The 23,615-nt window shown below is 45.2% G+C and overlaps 1 protein-coding gene and 1 long non-coding RNA gene across 2 annotated transcripts; one reads left to right on the top strand and one right to left on the bottom strand.

Moving 5' to 3' along the window:
- Positions 1 to 6,355: 6,355 nt before the first annotated feature.
- Positions 6,356 to 13,979, top strand: LOC125622960 (uncharacterized). Its single transcript, XR_007352865.2, has 2 exons — positions 6,356 to 7,255; positions 12,747 to 13,979. It is a non-coding gene; the product is annotated as an uncharacterized LOC125622960 (long non-coding RNA).
- Positions 13,980 to 18,593: 4,614 nt separating this feature from the next.
- On the bottom strand, positions 18,594 to 23,046 carry SDF2L1 (stromal cell derived factor 2 like 1). Its single transcript, XM_048821659.2, has 3 exons — positions 22,789 to 23,046; positions 21,073 to 21,269; positions 18,594 to 19,722 (listed from the first exon to the last, which is right to left on the bottom strand). Exons 1-3 carry the CDS (start codon positions 22,946 to 22,948, stop codon positions 19,444 to 19,446), a joined length of 636 nt encoding a protein of 211 aa, XP_048677616.1. The 5' UTR covers positions 22,949 to 23,046; the 3' UTR covers positions 18,594 to 19,443.
- Between the last annotated feature and the right edge of the window lie 569 nt (positions 23,047 to 23,615).

The raw sequence follows: 23,615 nt of genomic DNA, 5'->3' as shown, positions 1-23,615 counted from the left end.
AAACTAAAGCAAGCAGTTCAGAGACAAAAGCAGCGCCCCCACTCCCCAGAGCCCTGTGTGCGATCCCACCGCTGTCTTTCCCAGCTATTGCTAGACCCTGAGCAATTAGTAAAAAAAAGTGTTTGACAATAGGCTCTAACTGAGACGGGGGTCCCATTGTGCTAGATGGATGTGCTGCACACTCAATAATAGTCAGTCGCTGCCCCAAAGAGGTAACAGGCTACACAGCCAAAACAGATAAAGGAAAGATTATTATTCCCATTTTCCAGATGGGAGGGAAACATGAAGTACAGGGAGATTTTGTGATCTTGAGTAAATCAAAGAATCTGTGGCAGAGCTGGGAATCAAAGCCAACTCTCTCAATAGGACTTCCAGTGACTTAACCTCATGACCATCCTTCCTAAAGGATGTTAGATCATTCAAGGCATATATAAAGTCCCCTCGCCCCTCAAATTAAATTGTTTATTTACCAGTGAAACAATGAGTCATTTTCCTTTGGTTTCTTCCTATGTTAGACTAAGGAAAAGTCTGATGTAACACTACCAGGCACTTTCCTTGTACTGAAAATTCTAGGGTGAACAACCTGTGTGTGAATTAAGGTGAGAGGAATAATTGCATGAAGATGGCAAGAGCTTTTTTCAATTGTTTCTTCAGAAACACCTTTTAACACAGTGCCACACCCAACAATATCCTTAGTAGGGTTGCTTCATGCAGCTTTCTATCCTATGAAGGGATCATCTTCAGCACCAGCTGCTTTCTGCTCGTACAGGATTTTACACCCCAATTCAATTTTAGTGTGAATCTAAGCACAGAGCATAGGATAGTCCTGCATTTGCACAAGGGGTGTTGGAAGGAAGGATGACGCAGAATAAGAAGGGGCACAAGTGACTTGAAGGGACAAGCTGAGGATGACTCAAGGATCTTTTAACTGCACATTTCTTGCCATGTTGCCCCCACAATGCACTGTCACCCTCAACCACACTCATACCCCTCATGTGCCAATTTCCCCTTTAGTCCAATAGCCTCTTTCCCTGTCGTCCCCCCCCACAACACAGTTGAAGGGGGGGTACACAGCTCGGTGTAAACCGGGGGTTCTTAACCCCCGCCCTCAGGGGGTCACGAGGTCATTACATGGGGGGTTGCGAGCTGTCAACCTCCACCCCAAACCCTGCTTGCCTCCAGCATTTATGATGGTGTTTAATATATTAAACAGTGTGCTTAACTTCTTAGGGGGGGTAGCACTCAGAGGCTTGCGATGTGAAAGGGGTCGCCAGTAAAAAAGTTCGAGACCCACTGGTGTAAACTCTCTTCTTCCAGAGAAGTCAGTGTACACCTGTGGTTTTTCCTGGCCAGTTTCAATCAGCACAGCTTTCAGAAACTCTGTAACCAAGGGCAGTCCTGATATTCTCTCTCTCTCTCACCACACACACTTGCAATATAGTGACCAATATAGTTAAGGTTGCAACGTAATTTCAGTCAGAAGACCCTGTTTTCACACCAATAACTTTGTGGTTCATCTTTTGGTCTGATATTTTCAGTGTTTGATTTTTGCCCATAAGGTGACTTTTTTCTACAGTATGAGCAAGAATCCTTAGATGTTTTTATAGCTATGAGTGTCTGGGTGAGGGCAGGGAATACTATTTTCCCATTTAAAATCAGATCACTTCCTTTCCCCTCTGTAAATAAAAGCCTGGATAAATAACTATATGAGCTGAACTTCGAAATTTCAAGCTTGGCATCAAAGGCAGTGGTTCTCAACCTTTTCCATACAGGGACTCCACTTACCACCTTTTCCATAGGAAAAGCCCCCTTCCCATCTATCTGGATTCCCTTCTCATTTAGCAATATGGGAAGGGCGGGGCGATGGTGACCCTCCCACCCAGACTCCTTTTTGTAGGGACAATGACCCCCAGTTTGCGAATTCATAATTAAGGATTCTTCACTGACAGGTAATAAAGTTATAAGCCATTGAGACATCACTTCTGAGCATGCGCAGTAAGACCTGCTAAGATTTTTCTTTTTTTAAGCCTACTGAAGCCATGTTCCCTGGTGATATTATAATACACCTTTTCCCTGAGTAAAGAGCCAGCGGGCACAGAGACTGCTGTCAAGTTGCTGCTGGGACCTTTTGTACAGGGAGACTGTTTCAGCAAGTTGTTAACATTAAAAATTCTGCCACAAATCAATGCTTTTGCGTCAGGAGCTAGAGAAAATAGCAAGCATTAAAATATTATGTCTCTCTTTCTCTCCTGGGATTTTAGGACCTTTGCTGTCTTTCCCTGCATTATCCAGTAGTTTAGAACGTTTTTTTTTTTTTTTTTAATGAAAGCTAAGGTACAAGGCAGCAGCACATCTGCTTTAATGGCTGTAACACAGCTTTACAGAAAACTGTCTCCAGGTGAACAATAGCTTCCTTTCCATCCCCATTCCACTGGTGGCACACATGTGATAGCAAAGAGCAATATAGTAAAAAGTTACCACGTTAGCAAGACAAACAGGAAGATACATTGCTATGTACGTGCAACTTCACTGAGTTAAGCATGCTGTAGATACTGCAGTTCCAGATTTTTATTTTAGTGGGGCAATCATAATATTGCACAAACTGCCCCCCAGTTCCCCCCCCATGTTTAAGGAATATGTGATTGTGCAGTATTTGCAGGAGTTGGGGATTTGCACATTATGCATAAGTGAAGCCACATATAAGTTACATGGATCATCCCAAAACAAGCATTGATAAAGCCTTTGTGCCATATCACACCTGCATATAGTCTGTATAGAACACATTACAGGAAGAACTATTTTACAAATGTTTTAGAGGTTTAAAAAAATGGAATTGGGACTATTTCTTGTGTACTTCCCCAAGTGATGTCTGGTGCATTAATTAGCACGAGGCCAACGGTACAGGGCTATAGAGGAGTAACAAACAACAGAAAAGTTTTTTTAAAACAGCTTTTCTACACAGTCTAACTCAGGACATTCAGGGGACACCATCATAGGGCCTAATCACATCAGCCACACTATCAGAGACTGCACATCTACCAATGTGATGATCTATGCCATCATGTGCCAGCAATGCCCCTCTCCCATGCACATTGGCCAAACTGGACAGTCTCTACGTAAAAGAATAAATGGACACAAATCAGACATCAAGAATTATAACCATTCAAAAATCAGTCGGAGAACACTTCAATCTCTCTGGTCACTCGATTACAGACCTAAAACTCGCTATTCTTCAACAAAAAAACTTCAAAAACAGACTCCAATGAGAGACTGCTGAATTGGAATTAATTTGCAAACTGGACACCATTACATTAGGCTTGAATAAAGACTGGGAGTGGATGTATTATTACACAAAGTAAAACTATTTCCCCATGTTTATTCTCCCCCCCTCCCCCCACAACTGTTCCTCACATGTTCTTGTCAACTGCTGGAAATGGCCCACCTTGATTATCACTACAAAAGGTTTTTTTTCTCTCCTGCTGGTAGTAGTTCACCTTACCTGATCACTCTCGTTACAGTGTGTATGGTAACACCAATTGTTTCATGTTCTCTGTGTATATAAAATCTCCCCACCGTATTTTCCATTGCATGCATCCGATGAAGTGAGCTGTAGCTCACGAAAGCTTATGCTCAAATAAATTTGGTAGTCTCTAAGGTGCCACAAGTCCTCCTGTTCTTTTTTAGGATACAGACTAACATGGCTGCTACTCTGAAATCAGGACATTCTGGGACCAGAAGTGAGTGAGCTCTATTGGGTGGATTTGGGACAGGTGTACATTCCTTGATGGTACAAATGTCTGTTATCTTGCAGTCCCTGAATCTGTTCACTGTAACAATCTATGACATCTCATCTTTTGCATAGATTGTAAGCTCTTTGGTGCAGGGACCAACTTTTAGCTGTAAGTTCGTGCTAGCTGCTGCACAGTGGGGCTTAGGGCTCTAGGTGCTACCATAACGTTAATGATAACACAGCACCCTTTCCAGCCTTTTGCATGGTCACGAGACATCATATTTTATTATTATTTATTTGTAATACCATAGTGCCTAGAAACTCAATGAGGCCCTTTGTATAACCATTGTATAAACACAGTGCAAGACGACTGTCCCTACCACATGGAGTTTGCAATTTAAGAATAAGATAAAAGACAACAGATGGATGCAGACAAATAGATCGGGGAGTCCAAGGAAACAATGAGACAATACTGGTCAGCATGGTAGGCAGTGGGATAGCTTTAAAGCGGTCACTGGTTGAGGAGGGAGTACGTAAATTTGGGGAACAAAATCCACATTTGAAGGAGGGGAGGAAACAGTGTGCAAATAAATGATGGTTGTTTGAAACTGCTCCGAGTTATCAGTAGCCCCAGAGTGGATGGATTAGTGGGCAGGCGAGGCGGTCAAAGTGGCTTTATCCTATGGCTATGTAAATATATCACAAGAACAATACATACAAGGTAGTGTGGCTTTTGTTGGTTATGGTATTGAATAATATTGATTATCCCTTTTAAATTCTAGTATCAGAGAAAAGTCCGATCTCCATAGCTACTCTAGTATTTAAAGCATGAAGGCTAACACCACCATGTATTCTAGCATCATTGCCAGAGACCTGGAGTATGCAAGAAACAATCTTTATGAAGACAGGTTTCAGAGGAACAGCCGTGTTAGTCTGTATTCGCAAAAAGAAAAGGAGTACTTAAAGAAATTGGTTAGTCTCTAAGGTGCCACAAGTACTCCTTTTCTTTTTGCGAATCTTTATGAAAAGTCTTATCACACATTAACTGGTGTTTTCCTAGAACTGTCACATAAATTGCAATGGTTAGGGGAAAAAAACAAAAAAGCATCTAGCACCAGTATTTCCAATTCTTTCGAACTCACACCTCCATATGGAATCCTGAAGAAGAGTGCAGGTGGCCGGCTCCTGTTGAGGGTCAGGAAAGGATGACCTCCAGGAAGCGGTGACCTCCAGCCATCTGCCAAGCCCTATTTATAATAAGTTACACATATGCCCACCAAAGCTCATTAAAATGCATGAGGGTTGAACCCTTCATGTCCATCTTTGGGAGGCTCACCCTGATATTATCAGGGACTCTTCATCGGATAGGCCACTTGGATAGATTTTTTTTAAATCTATTAACATTGACATCACCATCTTATCACCATAGTAACATATGGTTAGCTTACAAGTCTCTAATATTTCACCCCAGCTACCAACACTCATCCTGTGGTGCCTATTGATCTCTCAGACATTTTCTTCCAAACTCAGCAGTTATTTTTCAAAACATGAGCATACAAACAAATATAAACTCAACAGATTTATTAATTTACTTGTGCTAGCTTATCTATATAGTATAGCTACCTTAATCTAAGTCCCAAGGCCTAATAGTGGCTAAGCGAGATATCTTTCAGGCATAAGCCTGTAGGTTTCTTGCATTTCAGCTTCAAACATTAAGCTTTATTTAAGCCAGTTACCTACCAGGTATTAGTGTCTTATATCGTGCCCTTATAATAAATTAATTTATGTGTTACAAGCTACAGCGGAGTGGTACAAAGTTTTCATCGATAGTTGCTTGGAACACCAGGTGTAACTCACTCATGCTCCATCACTTGTGGGCCATAGGACTCCTGCAGATAAGCCCCTGATCACCATATATCCCATATAGAATACTTACACCTCTTGACTACCACCTATAATAAATAGCCTTATGTCAACACTACCTTGCATTGAGGAAGTGTCTTCACTTAAATTTGTCTCCCTCGGACATAAGTGCCTCTCTATCCGATATGGGAACACCACCTCCCCCAGCGGTGTAGAGTCAGGGTCAATGTAATCAGGTTGATGCAGAGTCAGTGTACAGACTGCATGGCTTATATCCATTGTTACTGGCTTTCAGGAGATGTCCCACAGTGCCCTGCAAGGACAAGATCATGGATACAAGTGCTCCTGGTGAGGACATGCGCCACCAGCGATTTAATAACTACAGCCACCACGGTTTAAGTCCACATAATTTTGTTGTGTAGACATGGCCTGTATTTCCTTTTCCACTATCTCCCAGTCTCAGTGAGCCCTGTGGCCAGCCTTCCCAAAGCCTTCGGGAAACCACCGGGAGGCTCTGCTGGGTGCAGAGAGGGAAGATCAGTACAGGGTCTCCCAGGAACTCAAAGCCAGGATGGGTTTCCTCCGGATAGATAACCAGCCTACCCAAAGCTGGAGCTGCTCGGCCCCCAAACCCTCCAGCGGCTGCCTCCCGGAGATGAGTCTTCTCTGCACAGTGCAGACCCCTCGGTCTCCCCACAGATCAGTGTTGGGGGCTTATGAGAAGAGGCGGGGGGCGGGGGAGGGTGTCTTTTGATGTCTGAAGAGCAGCTGGAGCCTGTAATCGCTGCCGAGGCAGAAACGGCTCACACCCACTGCGCGTGGTGCAAGGAGGGACAGAAGCCCCTCGCAGGCGAGTCTCGCGGCTGGGCCCACACACGAGGATCGGGGCCCTGCTACTCCCCACCCCCATGCCGGTGTTTTGACATGACCGTCGGCGGAGGCTGAATAAAGAGACGTCATTTGGCAGCAGCCCGGCGTGCGCCTGAAGAGAGGATCGGGGAGGAGCGGACCGAGGAGGGGGGCGGCAGCCGAGTTGGCAGGGTGGGGGCCAGGATTACAGCAGCTTCCAGTGGACGAGGGCAGAGAGTGGGAGCAATCCTGCCGCTACCGGCCTGAGGAGGAGCCCCCGGCAGAGGAGATTTGCATGCTGCTGCCGGCTGCTGCCGAGGCGATTGCAGAAGGGTCCTATGCAACCCAAACCCCTCCCCACCAAATCAAGGGCAGAGCGGGCCAAAGGGCTGGCTTGAGAGAGCCAGGAAGGCCACCCCGCGGCCTGGAGAGTTTGCAAAGAAAGGAGCGATGCTCCCCAGCTGGAGGACAGCGTCCCCGGGAGCTCCGCCTGCGCTAAGGGGCGCAAGGAGAAAGAAACACAGCCGCCTTCGCGCCCCACCGTGCGGGGCTGCGAGGCGCAGGGCGGGAGATGAAGGCTGCCCCGGGGAGCCGCCGCGCCGCGGAAACAGAACCAGCAGCTGGATTTTGCGCAGGGGCCGGATGGTTTCCCTGTAACAGATGGACGGTCTCGCACCCAGGTTGCAAGGGGAGGCGAACGTGCGTGATGGATGGCGCGGGCCCGCCCTCGGGGGTGGCCGGAGAGCTCTGTTGCAGGGGCTGGAAGATCTTGGACAGCCGGGCTAATTGCAGCTAGGGGAAAGGAGCCTGTATGTGAGTATTACCGTGGATCGATGTCCTGTATCCGGCGGTGGCTAGAGACATGATGATGATGATGATTTCAGCTCTTGTTTTCGGTGGGATCCCCAATGCAAACGATTTGCCAGATTATCAGGGCGCTTTCTTCTCTCATTGAGCACGGGCCTTCCAGCATATTTCTGGTAACCCCTTTGTGTATCCCCCTCCCCGCCCCCCGCCATAAAATTAGAAACCAGTTTGCATTTTAATATAGGGGTAATTGCTTCAAATACGTCTACTTTAAGCAAACAGACTCCAATTTTGATTGAGTTTTACGGCTCCTGCGGAAAGACAGTAAACAGAGACGCCTAATGCACTGCTTTACAGGCTGCACTCATGTTTTAAACTTTCCTTTTAAATAGCTGAGTAGTAGATGGCTTGGCAGAGCCCGTCTAACAAGCAAGACGCGGCCGTGCTAGAGGTATTACAGTAGTTGATCGCCTTGGCAGGTGTAAGGCAAGGGAAGTGGATGTTATTTGTTTCCCCCCGAAGAGCATACATTTGTAGGCAATCCAAGCTACGCTGCTGGGTTGCCAAATCTGCAACATTCCCATGAAGTTCTGCACGCAGCAAGCGAGCTTTTCATTGCTCAGAGGCGTGACAGTAACAGCTCCAAACAGAAAGAAAGACAGAAAGAAGAGCAGCGCTAGCTAGTGGCCGTGATAGAAACTGCTCAACGTCCCTGACTCCGGCACTCTGGGGTGCTGCGTATTTCCCCTGCTAAAAATCTGCCGCCACGGGTTAAAGCAAATAAAATAGACAGTCGCACCCGTTGGGTTGCAGATCAGGCTTAGTCTGAAGCTCGGTCCCCTCCATCTCCTTGCGAACCAAGGGGAACGTAGTAGGAGAGGCGTGTTACAGTCCAGTCCTGCCTCCCCCACTCTCCAAGGCGGCAGGATCGACTGTGAGGAGCCACCGGCGATGGGCAGGGCAGGGGTTTGGGGTGTGCATCTTATTACGAAGTAAATAGAGTAGCTGCCTGGGTGTCCAAGAGTTGGCGACAAAACCATTGTTAAGAGGTACAGAGTGGTACAGTGCATGGTTCCCACCATGAGCAGCAGAGAAACCAGCTGCCAAGGCTGTCTAATCCATCATATTTACCAGGAATTGAAGCAAATCAAACAAAACTGGAGCAGACGCTAAACCGAACACACGCCTCTTAGGCTGTGATCTGGGGGAGCTGCCCAAGAAAGGAAGTTCCAAAAGGATGAGCGCTCCGCTACAGAGCTCTGCGGCCAGTCCTGGAACACACAATTCCAGGAACCAAATCTAGGGGGATCCCTGTTCATCTCCATTTACCATGGCAGGGTGTAAGATGAGAGGTGGGGGTGATCCCATGCCCAGCTGAAATGAACTGGAGGGAGGGCAGGGAGATGTTTGCTACTGGACAGAATATGGGCACAGAATGAATGGGATCGGAGCACCCATTTCAGGGTGAGCCTGAAGTGTATTGGGTTGACAATTATTCCTTATCCCTAAGCTTCCAACAATATTTTAATATCTATAAGATGCACTTATTAATCTCTAGGCAGTTTAAAGAAACCATAACTCCCCTTTGTCAAATGCACACTTATCAATCAACCCTTTCAGAAAGAGAAGGCTAGGTAAACGTATTGGCCTTACGTGTCCTGAAGGTCAGACTTGGGCTGTTAGGTAGGATTCCAGACTTGAGGACCCTCCTCCACTGCTAACGCTCTGCTCCAAGGGATACAAAACTGACACTTGTATGTTAATTTAAATACAGCAAAACTGTAGGTCAGCCATTGAGCAAACTTTAAACTGGCATATGCTTCTGATAAATTGGGAGTGTTTCATTAGCCTCAAACTGCCAGATGGCACTGCACACTTCCATAGCATTCTGCCGTGCCAAGGTCTTATGTGAATGAATTTTCCCAAAGGTTTAGAAGGATCTGAAATCTTCCGAAAACAGGAGTTTGAATAAACAGTAAGCAAGCCTGGTATGAAGATGCAAAATGCTACTTTCCAAGCAAAATTCTGGAAGTTTCCCTGAGTAGCATTTAGATGGGAGGCTCTTGGGGAGAAAAAGCTCTGGAGAGTGCAGGTCTAATTAGTATTTTCCTTTCCATCTTCTGCTTTGCCATTGCCTTCTCTATTATTTCCTCATGCCATTTAGACTCATAGACTAAGGTCAGAAGGGATCATCATGATCATCTCATCATAGCTTTTGCATAGTGCAAGCCACAGAACCTCAACCACCCACTCCTTTAATAAGACTCCTAACCTCTGGCTGCATTACTGAAGTCCTCAAATAATGATTTAAAAAGACTTGAAGTTACAAAGAATCCACCACTGGCACTGGTTTAAACCTGCAAGTGACCTGTGACCCATGCTACAGAGGAAGGTGAAAAACTCCCCAGGGTCCCTGCCAATTCCTGCCATATTTGGGGTCAGTCAGTTAGGCTCTGAGCATGTGGGCAAGACCCATCAGCCAGACACCTGGGAAAGAATTGTCTGTCCTAATTCAGAGCCAGAGGTGAAAGTAAGCCGGTACACCCTGGTACGGCATATTGGCAAGAGCCGGTGCGCCGTACCGGGGTGGATCGGCTTCCCCAGGCGCAATTTAAAGGGCCTGCGGCTCCCAGCAGTGGCTGCAGCCCCAGGCCCTTTAAATTGCTGCCAGAGCCCTGCTGCCAGAGCCCTGGGGTAGTGGCGGCGGGACTGGGACAGCGATTTAAAGGGCCTGGGGCGGTAGCAGTGGCCGAGCCCTGGCCCCTTTAAATCGTCCCCAGAGCCCCGCCGCCGCTTCCCCAGGGCTCTGGCAGGCTCTGGGGACGATTTAAAGGGCCCGGGGCGGTAGTGGCAGCCGGAGAGCCCTGCTGTGGAGCCCTGGGGAAGCGGTGGCGGGGCTCTGGGGACTATTTAAAGGGCCCAGGGCGCCAGCTGCTGCTACCGCCCTGGGCCCTTTAAAACGCTGCCAGAGTCCCCGGCTGCCGCTGTTACCCCAGGGAGGGGGAAGGAGGCACTTGCCGGTACAGGGTGGGCAGGGGCTGGCTCTGACCTCCCCCAGCCCCATCCCTTCTGCCCAAGGCCTCGCCCCTTCCAGGGGCCAGAGCCTAGCCCCGTACCTGTAAGTCTAGTGTCCCATCACCAGCCATGGGAGATATTTGCAGCATGCAGTCATAGATCTGCTACATGCCACTGTAGGCAGTCTCATCATACCATCCCCTCCATAAAACTTATCAAGCTCCGTCTTGAAGCCAGTTAGCTTTTTGCCTCCAATGCTCCCTGTGAAAGGCTGCTCTAGAACTTCACTCCTTTGATTATTATAAACCTTCATCTAATTTCAAGCCTAAATTTGTTGATGGCCAGTTTATAAGCTGTCACGGGATAAGAGGGAAGGTTCTCTTATGGATTGGTAACTGGTTAAAAGATAAAATACAAAAGGTAGGAATAAATGGAGAGGGGTAAATAGTAGTGTGGCCCAAGGGTCTGTACTGGGACCAGTCAGTCCTATTCAACATATTCATAAATGATCTGGAAAAAGGGGTAAACAGTGAGGTGGCAAAATTTTCAGATGATACAAAACTACTCAAGATAGTTAAGTCCAAAGATGACTGTGAAGAGCTACAAAAGGATCTCTCAAAACTGGGTGCCTGGGCAACAAAAATGGCAGATGAAATTCAACGTTGATAAATGCAAAGTACTGCACATTAGAAAACATAATCGCAGCTATACATATAAAATGTAGGGTCTAAATTAGCTGTTGCCACTCAGGAAAGAGATCTTGGAGTCATTGTGGATAGTTCAATGTGCAGCAGCAGTCAAACAAGTGAACAGGATGTTGGGAATCATTAAGAAAGGGATAGATAATAAGACAGAAAAGATCATCTTGCCTCTCTATAAATCCATGGTACACCCACATCTTGAATACTGGGATGTGGTCACCCCCTCTCAAAAAAAGATATATTGGAATTGGAAAAGGTTCAGAAAAGGGCAACAAAAATTATGAGGGGTATGGAATGGCTTCTGTAGGAGGAGAGATTAATAAGACTGGGACTTTTCAGGTTGGAAAAGAGATGACTAACGGGCGATACGATTGAGGTCTATAAAATCATAACTGGTATGGAGAAAGTAAATAAGGAAGTGTTATTTATTCCTTCTCATAACACAAGAACTAGGGTTCATCCCTGAGCGCTAGCTCCACAGCTCCCATTGGCTGGGAATCACAGCCAATGGGAGCTGTGGGGGCAGCACCTGCAGCTGGAGGCAGAGCACAGAGCCACGCCTCTGCCTAGGAGCAGCTGGCACAGGTCACTGCTTGCCAGGAGCCATCCAAGGTGAGCGGCCCCCTGATCCAGCACCCTGTACCTCCTCCCTGCTGCCCCTCCCACACCCAGACTCCCTCCCTCTTAGTTAACTGGCGTTTTTCACTTACCGGCACCCCCTCGTTCCTCCAACATGCCGGATAAAACAGCTTTTACTGTAAATTCATGGAGGATAGGTCCATCAATGGTTGTTAGCCAGGATGGACAGGGATGGTGTCCCTAGCCTCTGTTTGCCAGAAGCTGGAAATGGGCGACAGGGAATGGATCACATGATGATTACCTGTTCTGTTCATTCCCTCTGGGGCACCTGGCATTGGCCACTGTCGGAAGACAGGATAACTGGGCTAGATGGACCTTTGGTCTGACGCAGTATGGGCGTTCTTATATCCATTTGTTCTTGTTCATTTACAGTTTTATGCTTAGTATATATTTAAATTAGCATGTTGCTACAAAATGGTGGATGCGGTTCTGGGGAGGCATTTCCTCCTACCTGTAGGAGGAAAGGGTGTTATTAACGATAAGTTAGAAGGGTCTCACTAAAGGATTGTTACAGATACGGGCGCAATAATACGTGCTTGGGCTATGTATTAGTTTAATCAGACTTTCATTTTCCCAGATCTATGTATTCGTTATATTGATTTTTAACTGTTACTTTAAGACCCAAAGTCTGCCTTTCATAATTACATAAGAGTACCTGTGAGATATGCACACAGCAAATACTATACAACTTTAGAGATGGTCACATTGCCCTATGCCCCCAAAGCAGCCCCAAGATTGGCATGTCTGTACCTTCCCCAGGCAGGCACCCTCCATCTCTGCTTTCTTCTCTATGGGAAAATTCAAGAGAAGCTGTGTAAAGGGAACCTCATGAGTTTCTGGCTGGTAGGTGGATATTTCCTTGTAGCAGCATGATTTCATCCTAAATTTTTACCACAGTACAGATTGTAAAAATTGAGGAAAGGACCTTATTATATAGCCCCAGGTCGTAAGAGCACTAGGATGCAAAATTTGCACATTGAATCACTTTTTATGAACAAAGACTTTTGAACAGTGCCCCAGAGATAGATTAGAGAAGGAAGTTATGCTTGAACAGAGTACATAAATTCAAAGGTAAGAAATAGAAAGTGAGATACAGAAGGGAAAAATGATCAGGCAACCCTGCATTCTTCAACCCTTGACAGGCTCGTGGCTAATTTCCCAGCTGCCAGCAGGGAACCCAACCAGAAAAACCCTCCGCAAATGTGCCAGCCAAGGAATCGGACGCCCAACAAGATGCTGCTGCTGGAAAAGATATTCTACAGCTTGGCTTCTGTGCAGGACAGCTGTCAAACATGGTCCATCTGTAGCTACAGCTGTTGATTCCATTGCTGAAGGAAAGGAGCAGGCAGAAGACAAATAGGGGGTTTCCACAGGACTAACCGAGTCAGAAGTACTGTCAAGTCAGCATTGCAATTACAGGGTTGTGTCAACTTTTTTTTTTTTAATTGCACATTTTAAAATGTGCTTTGCTCGCTCACTCAGTGGATGCCCAAATGTAATGGGTGAAATAACATGATGGTTCAGGAATAATTCCTCTGCACTGACATTCAGAATAGAGAAGCAAGAACTCATAGTTTCTTCTGACATTTTAAAGAAACCACCATGACCTTATTGGTCCCCTTTCAGTATATCAGTCACTACAGATGAGACCTCTATAGCTCCTGACGTGGCAAATGTACACATATTGATCAGTTAAATAGAGCTGTGAAGTTGAAAGGGAAAGAAAATAGCATTTTCCATACACATTTACCCCTAAAAATTAAAACAAGGGCATCAAATATTTGATACAGGATACATTTCAGACTGAGCTACAAGTGTGTGGAATTAATTCAGCATTAAGCAGATACTTTGATGGTACAGGCTGTAGTTATTTAAAACTACAGTAATTAGATTTTATAAACCAATAGTCCTCATATCACTTAAGTATTTAACAAAGTTATCCCCAATTCTGTTTTTCAAAGGTTGTTCTAGGCCACTATTTTGAATTAAAATTGGACATTTTGGAAGAGAAATTGACCCATTTCAACACTGCTGTTCTCAAGGTTCTTTGTCCACCTTTCCCAGTTATTTATATAAGTTAGTCTACTAAAGTCACAGGCCCCAATTGCTGAGTTTATGATGTAAGGTTACCTGCAGAGATTAGTTCCCTTCAGTGACAAATATTGTAAAAAACAATATTGGTGCCCTAAGAAAACAACAGGGACCAACTAAATAGTGTCCCAAATCTTACCATTTTCATCACAAGTTTCACTCGTGTTTCATAAAGCCCCAGCTCCTGAAGTAGGCAAGTACATGAGAATCTCAGCTCCCTCTCCCCCTCTGCCCATTCTCCCCATAAACTGCCAGCCTTCACTGGTGTGGAGAAAAATGTGAATGCTAAGGGCTCCACAGGTAAATAAAAAATGCCCCAAATTTAGTTATTTTTTAAAAATCTCATGATTTTTAATACTTGGCATTGGGGATACTGAAGAATAATACTGTAAACATCTATCTCCAAAGGGCTTCACACATACAGGAAAATGTGCCATCACTGTTACAAGCCATCAGTTTCTACAACCGTAGCACCTCATTTCCCATATGCATTCAAGGCTTTTGAAACTGGTATTTATTAAATTGATTTGGGTCCACGCTAGACCTTGACAATCCAAGCCTGGCTGTATTTTACAGCTAGGACAATCTATAACAGTGGTTCTCAACCAAAAGTGACTGTACCCCTGGTGGTACACAGAGGTCTTCCAAGGGGGACATCAACTCATCTAGTTATTTTTCTAGTTTTACAATGGCTATATAAAAAGCACTAGCAAAGTCAGTACAAAATTAAAATTTCAGAGACTTATTTATACTTCTCTATATATAATATACACTGAAATGCAAGTACAATATTTATATTCCAGTTGATTTCTTTTATAATTATATGGTAAAAATGAGGAAGCAAGCACTTTTTCAATGCTATGACACCTTTGTATTTTTATGTCTGATTTTGTAAGCAAGTAGTTTAAGTGAGGTGAAACTTGGGGGGTACTCAAGAGAAATTAGACTTCTGAAAGGGGTACAGTAGTCTGGAAAGATTAAGAGCCACTGATCTACAAGACCTTCAGCAGTATGACTGCAGGTATGAGAAGAAATGAAGGATAAATCCATTGTGACACAAATATTCCTGTTTGGATAAAAGATTATTGAAGCATTTAAATTACATCATCAATTCATTTAGAATCAGAAAATAAATTAATCTCAAGTTTCCAGATGTCTTATTTCTTAATTTGTCAACACATTGGGGGGGGGGCGGGGGGAGGATGTCTTCATTAGCATTAAACTTGCTACACGGAGCATTGAGAAAATGTCAATATCACATCAGAGAAAGAAGTGTGCATACTACAAGAATGATGGAGAAGGGCTTTAGAATGCAACAGCAGAAATCTGTGATTTAATAGATATGAAATCAGTTTAAATTTGTATTATCTTCAAAAACAAATAATGGAATATAAAGGAGGCTAAAGACCCCTTACTTTACTAGGTTTTTACCTGGAAATCAATTTCTCTTACATATAAGAAATAGTACTTAGCAGTATGGATTTTTGAATCTCATCCAAATGCAGAATAACTGCCGTACACACAAAACAATTGTTTGTCAAAAATGTCACAAGGATTTTTGTTAAACCCACAAACTGGAAATAAATAATTGCATGATATGCCAGTTTCACTATCAAGGAAATGATTTGTGTATTTAAGGTGTTTTAAACATGGAAACCATAAACATAGAAAAATAGATTGTCTAGTCAGTCTCCTGGTTAGTATACCTAGCAGGTGTTTTCTCACTATTGTTAATTATCTCTGAACATCCAAAGCAAACTAACATTATTGTATATGGCTCTAATCCTGCAGACACTTGCCCATGTCAGTAGTTTTACACTTCTGAATAGCCTCATTAAACTGACCACAAATTTGCTGGACTGGGGCCTGAAGTGTTTTAAAACTAATTCAAATCTTTGTTAACGTGAAAGGGAAAAATAAATCAACAGAAGACAAAAATGACTTGTGTCCTTCCTAACCAAAATAAGCATCTCCTGTTCTTCTTGGCTCTAGAAACAGCCATCTCAAGAACAGGGAAGGATACGCTTGTTGTGGAAGTCAAGCTGTACTGCAAAATTAAAGATCAACTTGCTGAGGGATAAGTACTTCATACATTGACTCTCTGTGCTAAAGACTCAAATGTCGTAGGGAATGAGGAGTGGTAGGGTAGATCTCCCTAGGTTCTTGGGTAGGCTTTTACACCTACATACACAGAAACAAAAGTACTTGAGTACTTATAGCCCTACTCTCAGTTTTCTCTCTTTCATCTCTGCTTCCAGTCTAGCTTGACTCATTGTATCAGTAGTCATAAGGGCAAGAAAAAAGGGCCAAGTCCAGCAAGCTCCTACTCAGTTATGGTAATGGGAGTGCTAAATGTCCAGGCCCTACCTGCGAAAGAGAGACTGCAGGGTTACGAACAGTTGGTCGGTCAATCCACTGGCAAACGAGCCTGCTCATGTCCACAGGCACAATGCGGTGCCCCTCTTTTCCAGCAAACTCAAAATCTTCCACAGGACAATGAGTGCAAATGTCTAACCTCCCACCCCCTTCACCAAAGCCTCTGGCTTTGTACATAAAGGTCCTTGGCTCCTGGCAACAGTACAGATAAGAAGGTGCAATGCCAACTATCTAGTACATGCTGCCACCCCTCTTGAAGTTATTTATAATGCTGGCTTCAGGGGAATGGTCTTTCATAGAAGAAGGAAGGAAAGAAGCAGCTTGTATTACAGCATTTAGAAGAAATATTTGTGTAATTATACATTTGTGTCTACCATTTATCGATCTTCATTTTAAAACTAAGTATTAGTAAAATGAGTTCAGCTGTACTATAATGGACAATACAAACACTGATCCTTCAGCCTGATCCAATTCCTACTGAACTCAGTGGAAAGACTCTAACTTTTGTGGCAGCTGGCCCCTAGTTCTTGTACATTTGCTAAAATGTTTGACTACTAGTTAACTGATTACATCTCAAATAAAAAGTCAGTGACAAAGTCTGTGCACCCAGTCTCCAACTAAAGTACTTGCAACTTCTGAATTGCAATGTTCAGCAAATTTCTACAGAAACAGAGAACAGTCTCACTCACCTCTTTTTGTAAGTAGGAAAAACAAGTAAGTGCTGCAAAAAGACTTGGCAACAGTAGAATTCTTGCACTGGCAAACTAGCTCATTGCAAACAACTCTGTCTCTTGAAGGAAAAACTGAAGCCTCTCTGTGAGGCTTAACTGCATAAATGATCACATGATATTAAGCACTTGCCACCACATTTAATTGCAATGGGCTGTGTTTGAGCCAAGTAGTGCTATAGTCCCTGCATGCTTCACATTTGTAACAGTTGTGACAGTAGCAGTAAAGGGAGTAAACGCAATAGCCCAAACCAATTTCTTGCTTCAGTAATTGATTGTTTAATTACAATTGGAGTCACTGAACTAACAGTCTATTCAGGGAGACCAGTGCTCCTAATTTTGTTACCTTTTGCCCAACCTGCTGTGCTGAGCAAAATGAGGACAATTTTTGTATAAAGCAAATAGAGCAAGTAACTTCTATAGCAATTTGCATCTTAAAAATACTTTACAAACATTACTTAACCTTCCTCAGACCCCATTATGACAGGTGAGTGTTATTCCCTTTTTACAGGTGGGGAGAAAGAGGCACAGAGAAATTAAATGACTTTTTCAAGGTCACAGAGTTCCTGACCAATACTCAGAATCATAGACATGAGAGCTTGAAGGGACCTCAAGAAGTCATCAAGTCCAACCCCCTGAAGAGGCAGGGCCAAGTAAACCTAGGCCATCCCTGACAGGTCCAGCCTGTTCTTACAAAACCTCCTGTGATGGGGATTCCACCTTCCTTGGAAGCCTATTCAGAGCTTAACTACCCTTACCATTAGGAAGTTTTTCTTAATATCTAACCTAAGTCTCCCTTGCTGAAGACTAAGCCCATTACTACTTGTCCTACCTTCAGTGACCTGGAGAACAGTTGATCAGTCCTCTTTATAAGTCAACATACCTGAAGACTGTAATCAGGCCCCCCACAGTCTTATTTTCTCAAGACTAAACGTGCCCAGTTTTTTAAACCTTTCGTCATAGGTCAAGTTTTCAAAGCTTTTTATCATTTTTGTTGCTCTCCTCTGGACTCTCTCCAGTTTGTCCAAATCTTTCCTCAAGTATGGCACCCAGAATTGGACACAGTACTTCAGCTGAAGCCTCACCAGTGCCCAGCAGAGCAGAATTAGCTCCAGTCTCTTACATACAACACTCCTGTTAATAAATCAAAGAATGATATGAGCCATTTTTGTAACTTCACATTGTTGACTCATCTTCAATTTGTGATCCACTATAACCTCCAGATCTTTTTCAGCAGTACTACCACCTAGCCAGTTATTCCCCATTTCTTCATTCTGTGTGAAGTATTTAGCACTTTATCTTTACTGAATTTCATCTTTTTGATTTCAGACTAATTCTTTAATTTGTCAAAGTTGTTTTGAATTCTAATCCTGTCCTCCAAAGTGCTTGCAACCCCTTCCAGGTTGGTGTCATCCACAAATTTTCTAAGTATACTTTCCACTCCATTATCCAGGTTATCAGTGAAAATATTTAGTAGTACCAGACCCAGGACTGACTCCTGCAGGATCCCAATAGATACATCGCCCAATCTAATAGCAAATCATTGATAACTACTCTTTGTACAGTCATTCAACCAGTTGTGCACCCACCTTATAGTAATTTTATCTAGACCACGTTTCCCTAGTGTCTCTCAAAAATACATTAGCTGAGGTTTGCTCTTTTTTCTGAATCTGAACAATCATGAACACATAGCCCTATTCTTAATTCATCTGGTTTCTTCTAGTGATCTTTCAAAGTGATGTGTGAGTACAAAAACTAAATAAAATGAAAAAATTAAAGTTCAAATGCAATTGCTCCTTCAGACTATATAAAGAAATTTGTTTAATGAACAGAATTCTATAAATAGTAACTTTCTGTAACAGTTCTCAGAACAATCTTACCCACTTAAGTAGTAGCAGTACCACTACCAAAAATGCAAATTCTTAAAAACAAAACAAAAAAAAAACCTGAACAAAACACCACACAGCCAGAGTGAAAAATAACTAACTGTCTCCTTACCCCAACGTACACAATATTTACATTTTCCAGTGGGATGTCTTTAAATGCAGATACAGCACACGTTGAAACCCATTACAAACATTAGAAGCAATTTTCAAGTGAACTGCAAATTTTTTCTGGAAGATTGGATTGTTGATTCCATTACCTCTACATGATGCCATGTTTGAGAAATATTTTCCCCATTCTAGATCTATTCCATCTTGTCATTTAGTAATGTTCTTTCACTAAACAGCAGAGACGAGTTTCCAAAATTTTAATTATAACTGCAAAAGGAACATAAAATATAAATTTGCATTATATCTGGGATTGATCAGAAAGATGCTTTAGTTCAAATCTGTCACTTCCTTTTAGACTGGGTAGAAGGGAAGAAAGTAATAAGCAAAGGGAATTACAGTGAAAACTAATAGAAACACAAGCCTTTTCCACCAATTGAATTAGAAAATTCAAACAGTACTTTGCCAAACAAGTTTCAATATGTGATCCATGAAATTGCAGTTCCCCACAGAAGTGTTGCTTTCCTAGAATATCCTAATGCCCTTCTGTTGTACAGAGAGTCAGTTACACAGACAAGACAGTATTTACAAGAGACCCAGGATTGGCAGCTCCTACTCCTGGATTAACAGATACATTAAAGTCCTTTAACCATTCATAGCTCATCGTGTTTTGCAGGGTCCATGCTGGGTTTAATGAAAACTCCTTCCATTGCCATCCAGTAGTTGTGATGATTAGGAGAAGTCATGCCATGAACTTCCCGTTGGCCTCTGATTGGGTGGCCATATTGTTCTCCCGTTATTGAAAGGAATACGTCAGTTCCTATGTGCTTGAAACGCACTGCATCCTCCCGCTCCCAGTGTGTCCCACTGCACTGTACGGTCCATATATCCAAGTCATCTCCTTCACCATCATCACCAAAGGCACTTACTTCCTGAATTAGAAATAAGGGAACACCAAAGATACTTAAGACACCAATCACTCAGCCAGTAGGGGGAATTGTAAAGACAAGGGTAGGTAGGAAACAAAAAGTGATGTTGTATTGCTTTTGTGGCAATGGATCTAACCCAGATGGGATAATTTGCCCCCTCTATAGTCCAGAGGTAAAGTGCTAAAAATAAAGGCATTATGAACAAAAATAAAACAAGGGAAATGGGAGGACAATCCTTTTGAGGAAAAAAACCCTTGAAAACTAAAGAACAAAATACTCCTCAGATACAGGGCTCACCTTCCTTCCTCTCAGCAAGATAGTATGGTATCAATCAGGTATTTACCGGTAAGTCATTCGTTTGAAACATTTCCTCTCAGTCATTTATTTTATTACTACTTATATGGCAGTAATGCCTAGAGACCCCATTGTGTGAGGCACTGTACAAACACATAGTAAAAAGACAGACCCTTCTCAAAGAGCTTAGAAGCTAAGCAGACAAGACAAATGGTGGGAGACCATGTAACTTGCCACGATCGCACAATAGGTCTGTGACCAAGTCAGAAATAGAACCCAGGTCTCACGTATCCCAATCTAATGTCCTATCCACCATACGATGCTTCCTCTCAGGAAGGAAGACTCCAGTGAGTACTTATGGAAACCCACAACAGCTAAATAAGAAATTTACTTTAAAAAGTATTTTCAAATTTTGCAGAAGTACTTGCTAAATGAAGAGGGAGGGAGCCGGGAGGACTAAGAAGGGGAAACGTTGATCTTCAGAGAAATACAAAGATGAAGTGTATAAGTGTGACTGTGGAAGCAAAGGGTTCTTTTGATGGGGTGGGCAGAGAGCAAAATAAGGACAGAGAGAGACTTAGGGTATGTCTACACAGCAGTTGGGAGGGTGCTTCCCAGCATGATTAGACAGACACGTGGTACCTCTACTCAAGCTAGTGCACTAAAATTAGTAGCATGGCTAAAGAGCGGCGTAGGTGGTAGCTTGGGCTAGCTGCCTGAATAAAATTCTGCCTGACCCCTGGATACGTACTCAAGCAGGTAGCCCAAGCCACTGCAGCCACATTGCTATTTTTAAATTTGCTAGCTTGAGCTGAACGAGTGTGTGTCTGTCTACCTGCACTGGGATGCACCCTTCCAACTATGTGTAGATATACCCCAAGTGACTTGCCCAAGCTCATGCAAAAAGTCTGAGGTAGAGTAGGTCTCACGAGTCGCTGGCTAGCATCCAAACCCCTGGACCATGACTGCTCCAAATTAGGGTGAAGACCATTTTAGACACTTTTTCCATATACAAGAGAAATTTATAAAGCACAAGGTTTGAGGGCTCCACCATCTTACCTGATTATTGGACAGCGGTGACGGGAAGTGATGGGTGTGTAAGTTTTTTCCTGTGTTAACATGGGTAAGTCGTATTGCTTGCCCACACTTCACTGGTGTTCCTCGTTGGCAAGTGTCGTCATTTTTCCCTCGAATCCGCCAGTAACTGTTAGCATCATCTGAAGCTTCAACTCCAGTCACCGATTGCTGTCCACTTCCTGTTTGAAAATAATTTAAAAATGGTGGTTGACCTAACCCACCTTTCACCAGTTCAGGGAATCAAAAATACTTTACTACTAAAGAGCATCAATCTATTCAGACTAATAATTGGAGGGGAAGAGCAAAGGAGGGTTACAAGACTAATTTCCCTTCTCACCCTATTTTTACACCACTCCTGTCACTAGTACAGCTTCTAGATCAACATCCTCACCTGTGATGCAAACCCAGAAAAAAATATATATACTGAACTGTTGAGAAGCAGAAGAGACACTAATACACAAATATTACCAGGGGATGCCAGGATTTTCATAGGTATTGTGCCCTAACAGCTCCCCTATTGACTTCAATGGGAGTTACAGGTACTCTGCACCTTAGAACAGTGGTTCTCAATCAGGGGTCCGGGGCCCAAGGAGGTTTCAGGGGGGCTGCCAAGCATGGCCAGCATTAGACTTGCTGGGGCCCAGGGTAGAAAGCCAAAGCCCCACCGCATGGGGTTGAAGCCAAAGCTGGAGCAATATTGTTTTTTGTTTTGGTTGGGGGGGGAGGGGGGAGGGGGCATGGCATGAGGCCGCAGGCAATTGCTCTGCTCTCTATCCCATAACCCCAACCCTGGCTTTTATATGCAGAAAGCCAGTGGCACAGGTGGGCCGTGGAGTTTTTAATCGCATGTTGAGGGGGCCTCAGAAAGAAAAAGGTTGAGAACCCCTCCCTGCCTTAGGAGATCAGGTTCTGAAGATGTAGAAACAGAATATGGCTCATTAAATTAAGCATTTTTAAATTAAAGCCTCTGTTGCCTATGGCTCCAGACCCCCTTGTGGATGCCCCCTAACTGTTCTGTGTGGCTCAGTCCTGGATATTTGCTTACTGCTGCTAAGGAAAGAGTAACGCTCCGTGGTAAGTGTGCTGCATGTGAGCACTTAGCTGGTGATGTGCCTCTCCATGCGAAAAACGAAACCCGTGAGATACTAACAGGAGACTTTTGCATTTTCTTCCCCCCGGGGCTTTGTGCCAGAGGCATTTAACCCTGGGAGCGGCCCTTCCTTCCACCCTCTTCCTTCGCTCTTATGCGAGCCCACTGAGCAGCACTGGCCTGGCAGCAGTCTTCTTCAGGCGCCAGCCTCCCTCCCCACATCTCCTGCCCCGCGAAGGGCAGCGCGCCTCCGCCCGCTCCCCGCCGCCTCGGCCAGCTCCTCCCCACGGGGCTCCACCCGCGCCCCTCAGCAGCTGCGGGGCGCGCCTGGGCCAGCCCGTCAGCCCCGCGGGCAGGGCCCCGCCAGGGCTCCCCTCTCACCCCGGGCAGCCGACTCCGGGCCGCTGGGTCGCGCCCCGTCCCAGGGCAGGGCTCTGGCCCTTAGCCCACCCCGGACCCCTCGCCGGCATCCCCATCGCCCTCCTGCAGTCCCCGCCTCCGAGTTCTCCCGCGCTACCCACCCTCCGGCCCCTTCCTCAGCCCGGCGCGCCGGACCCCTCCCCCGCCTCCCCCTCAGGCCGCCCCCGCTCTCCGGCCCCGCTCCTCACCCGATCCGTACTTGACCTCATGCGAGTGCAGCCGCACGTTGTGGCGGGTGTTGAGCAGCTTCAGCACCGACCCGCAGGTAACAGCGCCCGGCCCGGGCTCGCTCCCGCGGCCCGGCTCGCACAGCAGCGCCAGGAGCAGCAGGAGGCAGCGGCGCCGCATCTCTCGTCAGCCCGGCGGCCCCGACGCCCGGCGGCTCCACACACACAGCCAACCAACCCGCTTCCGCAAGCCACCGGCACCCCGCTTCCGCATCCCGGCCAATCATACGACGCCAGCACCGCAGCCTGCCAATCCCCGCCCGCCTCTCTTCCAACATCGCCTCCGCATTGGGCCGCCACCTGCGGACCGCGCAAAGCGTCCACGAAGGAGGAGCCTATTGGGCTACGGACGATGCCGAGACGACCAATCAGAAGAGGCGGCGTGGCACCTCGCAGGGCGCGGACCCAGGGGGAAACTAAAAGTTGGAGTTGAAGGGAATTAGTCAGTGGGGCCTGGCTGCCTGGGGGAGGTGGGAGCTCGGAGCTCGGAGCTCGCAGGTGGGGTGGACCTTAGATACGTGGGGTTACTTTATGGACAGTCTCTGCTATAGGGATTGGCAGCAACAAGAGGCCCAATTGTCATCCCTTGTGGTGCCATGCAGCCAACACACCCTGAAACATCAGTGTGTTACCCCTGTGCCTTGCCACTTTCCCCTGGCACCCACCCATCACGCAAAGCATCAGCATGCCTCAAGGCAAGGCGGTGACACCGCATCAGCATCACTTCCCGTTCATGGGAACATCAGCATACTGTGATGCAACACCATGAGTAGAGTTGATCTGACTTT

The sequence above is a fragment of the Caretta caretta genome, chromosome 15, assembly GCF_965140235.1.
Source record: "Caretta caretta isolate rCarCar2 chromosome 15, rCarCar1.hap1, whole genome shotgun sequence".
Lineage (NCBI taxonomy): Eukaryota > Metazoa > Chordata > Testudines > Cheloniidae > Caretta > Caretta caretta.
Note: the sequence above shows the minus strand (reverse complement) of the source record. Positions and strands in the feature narration are given on the sequence as shown.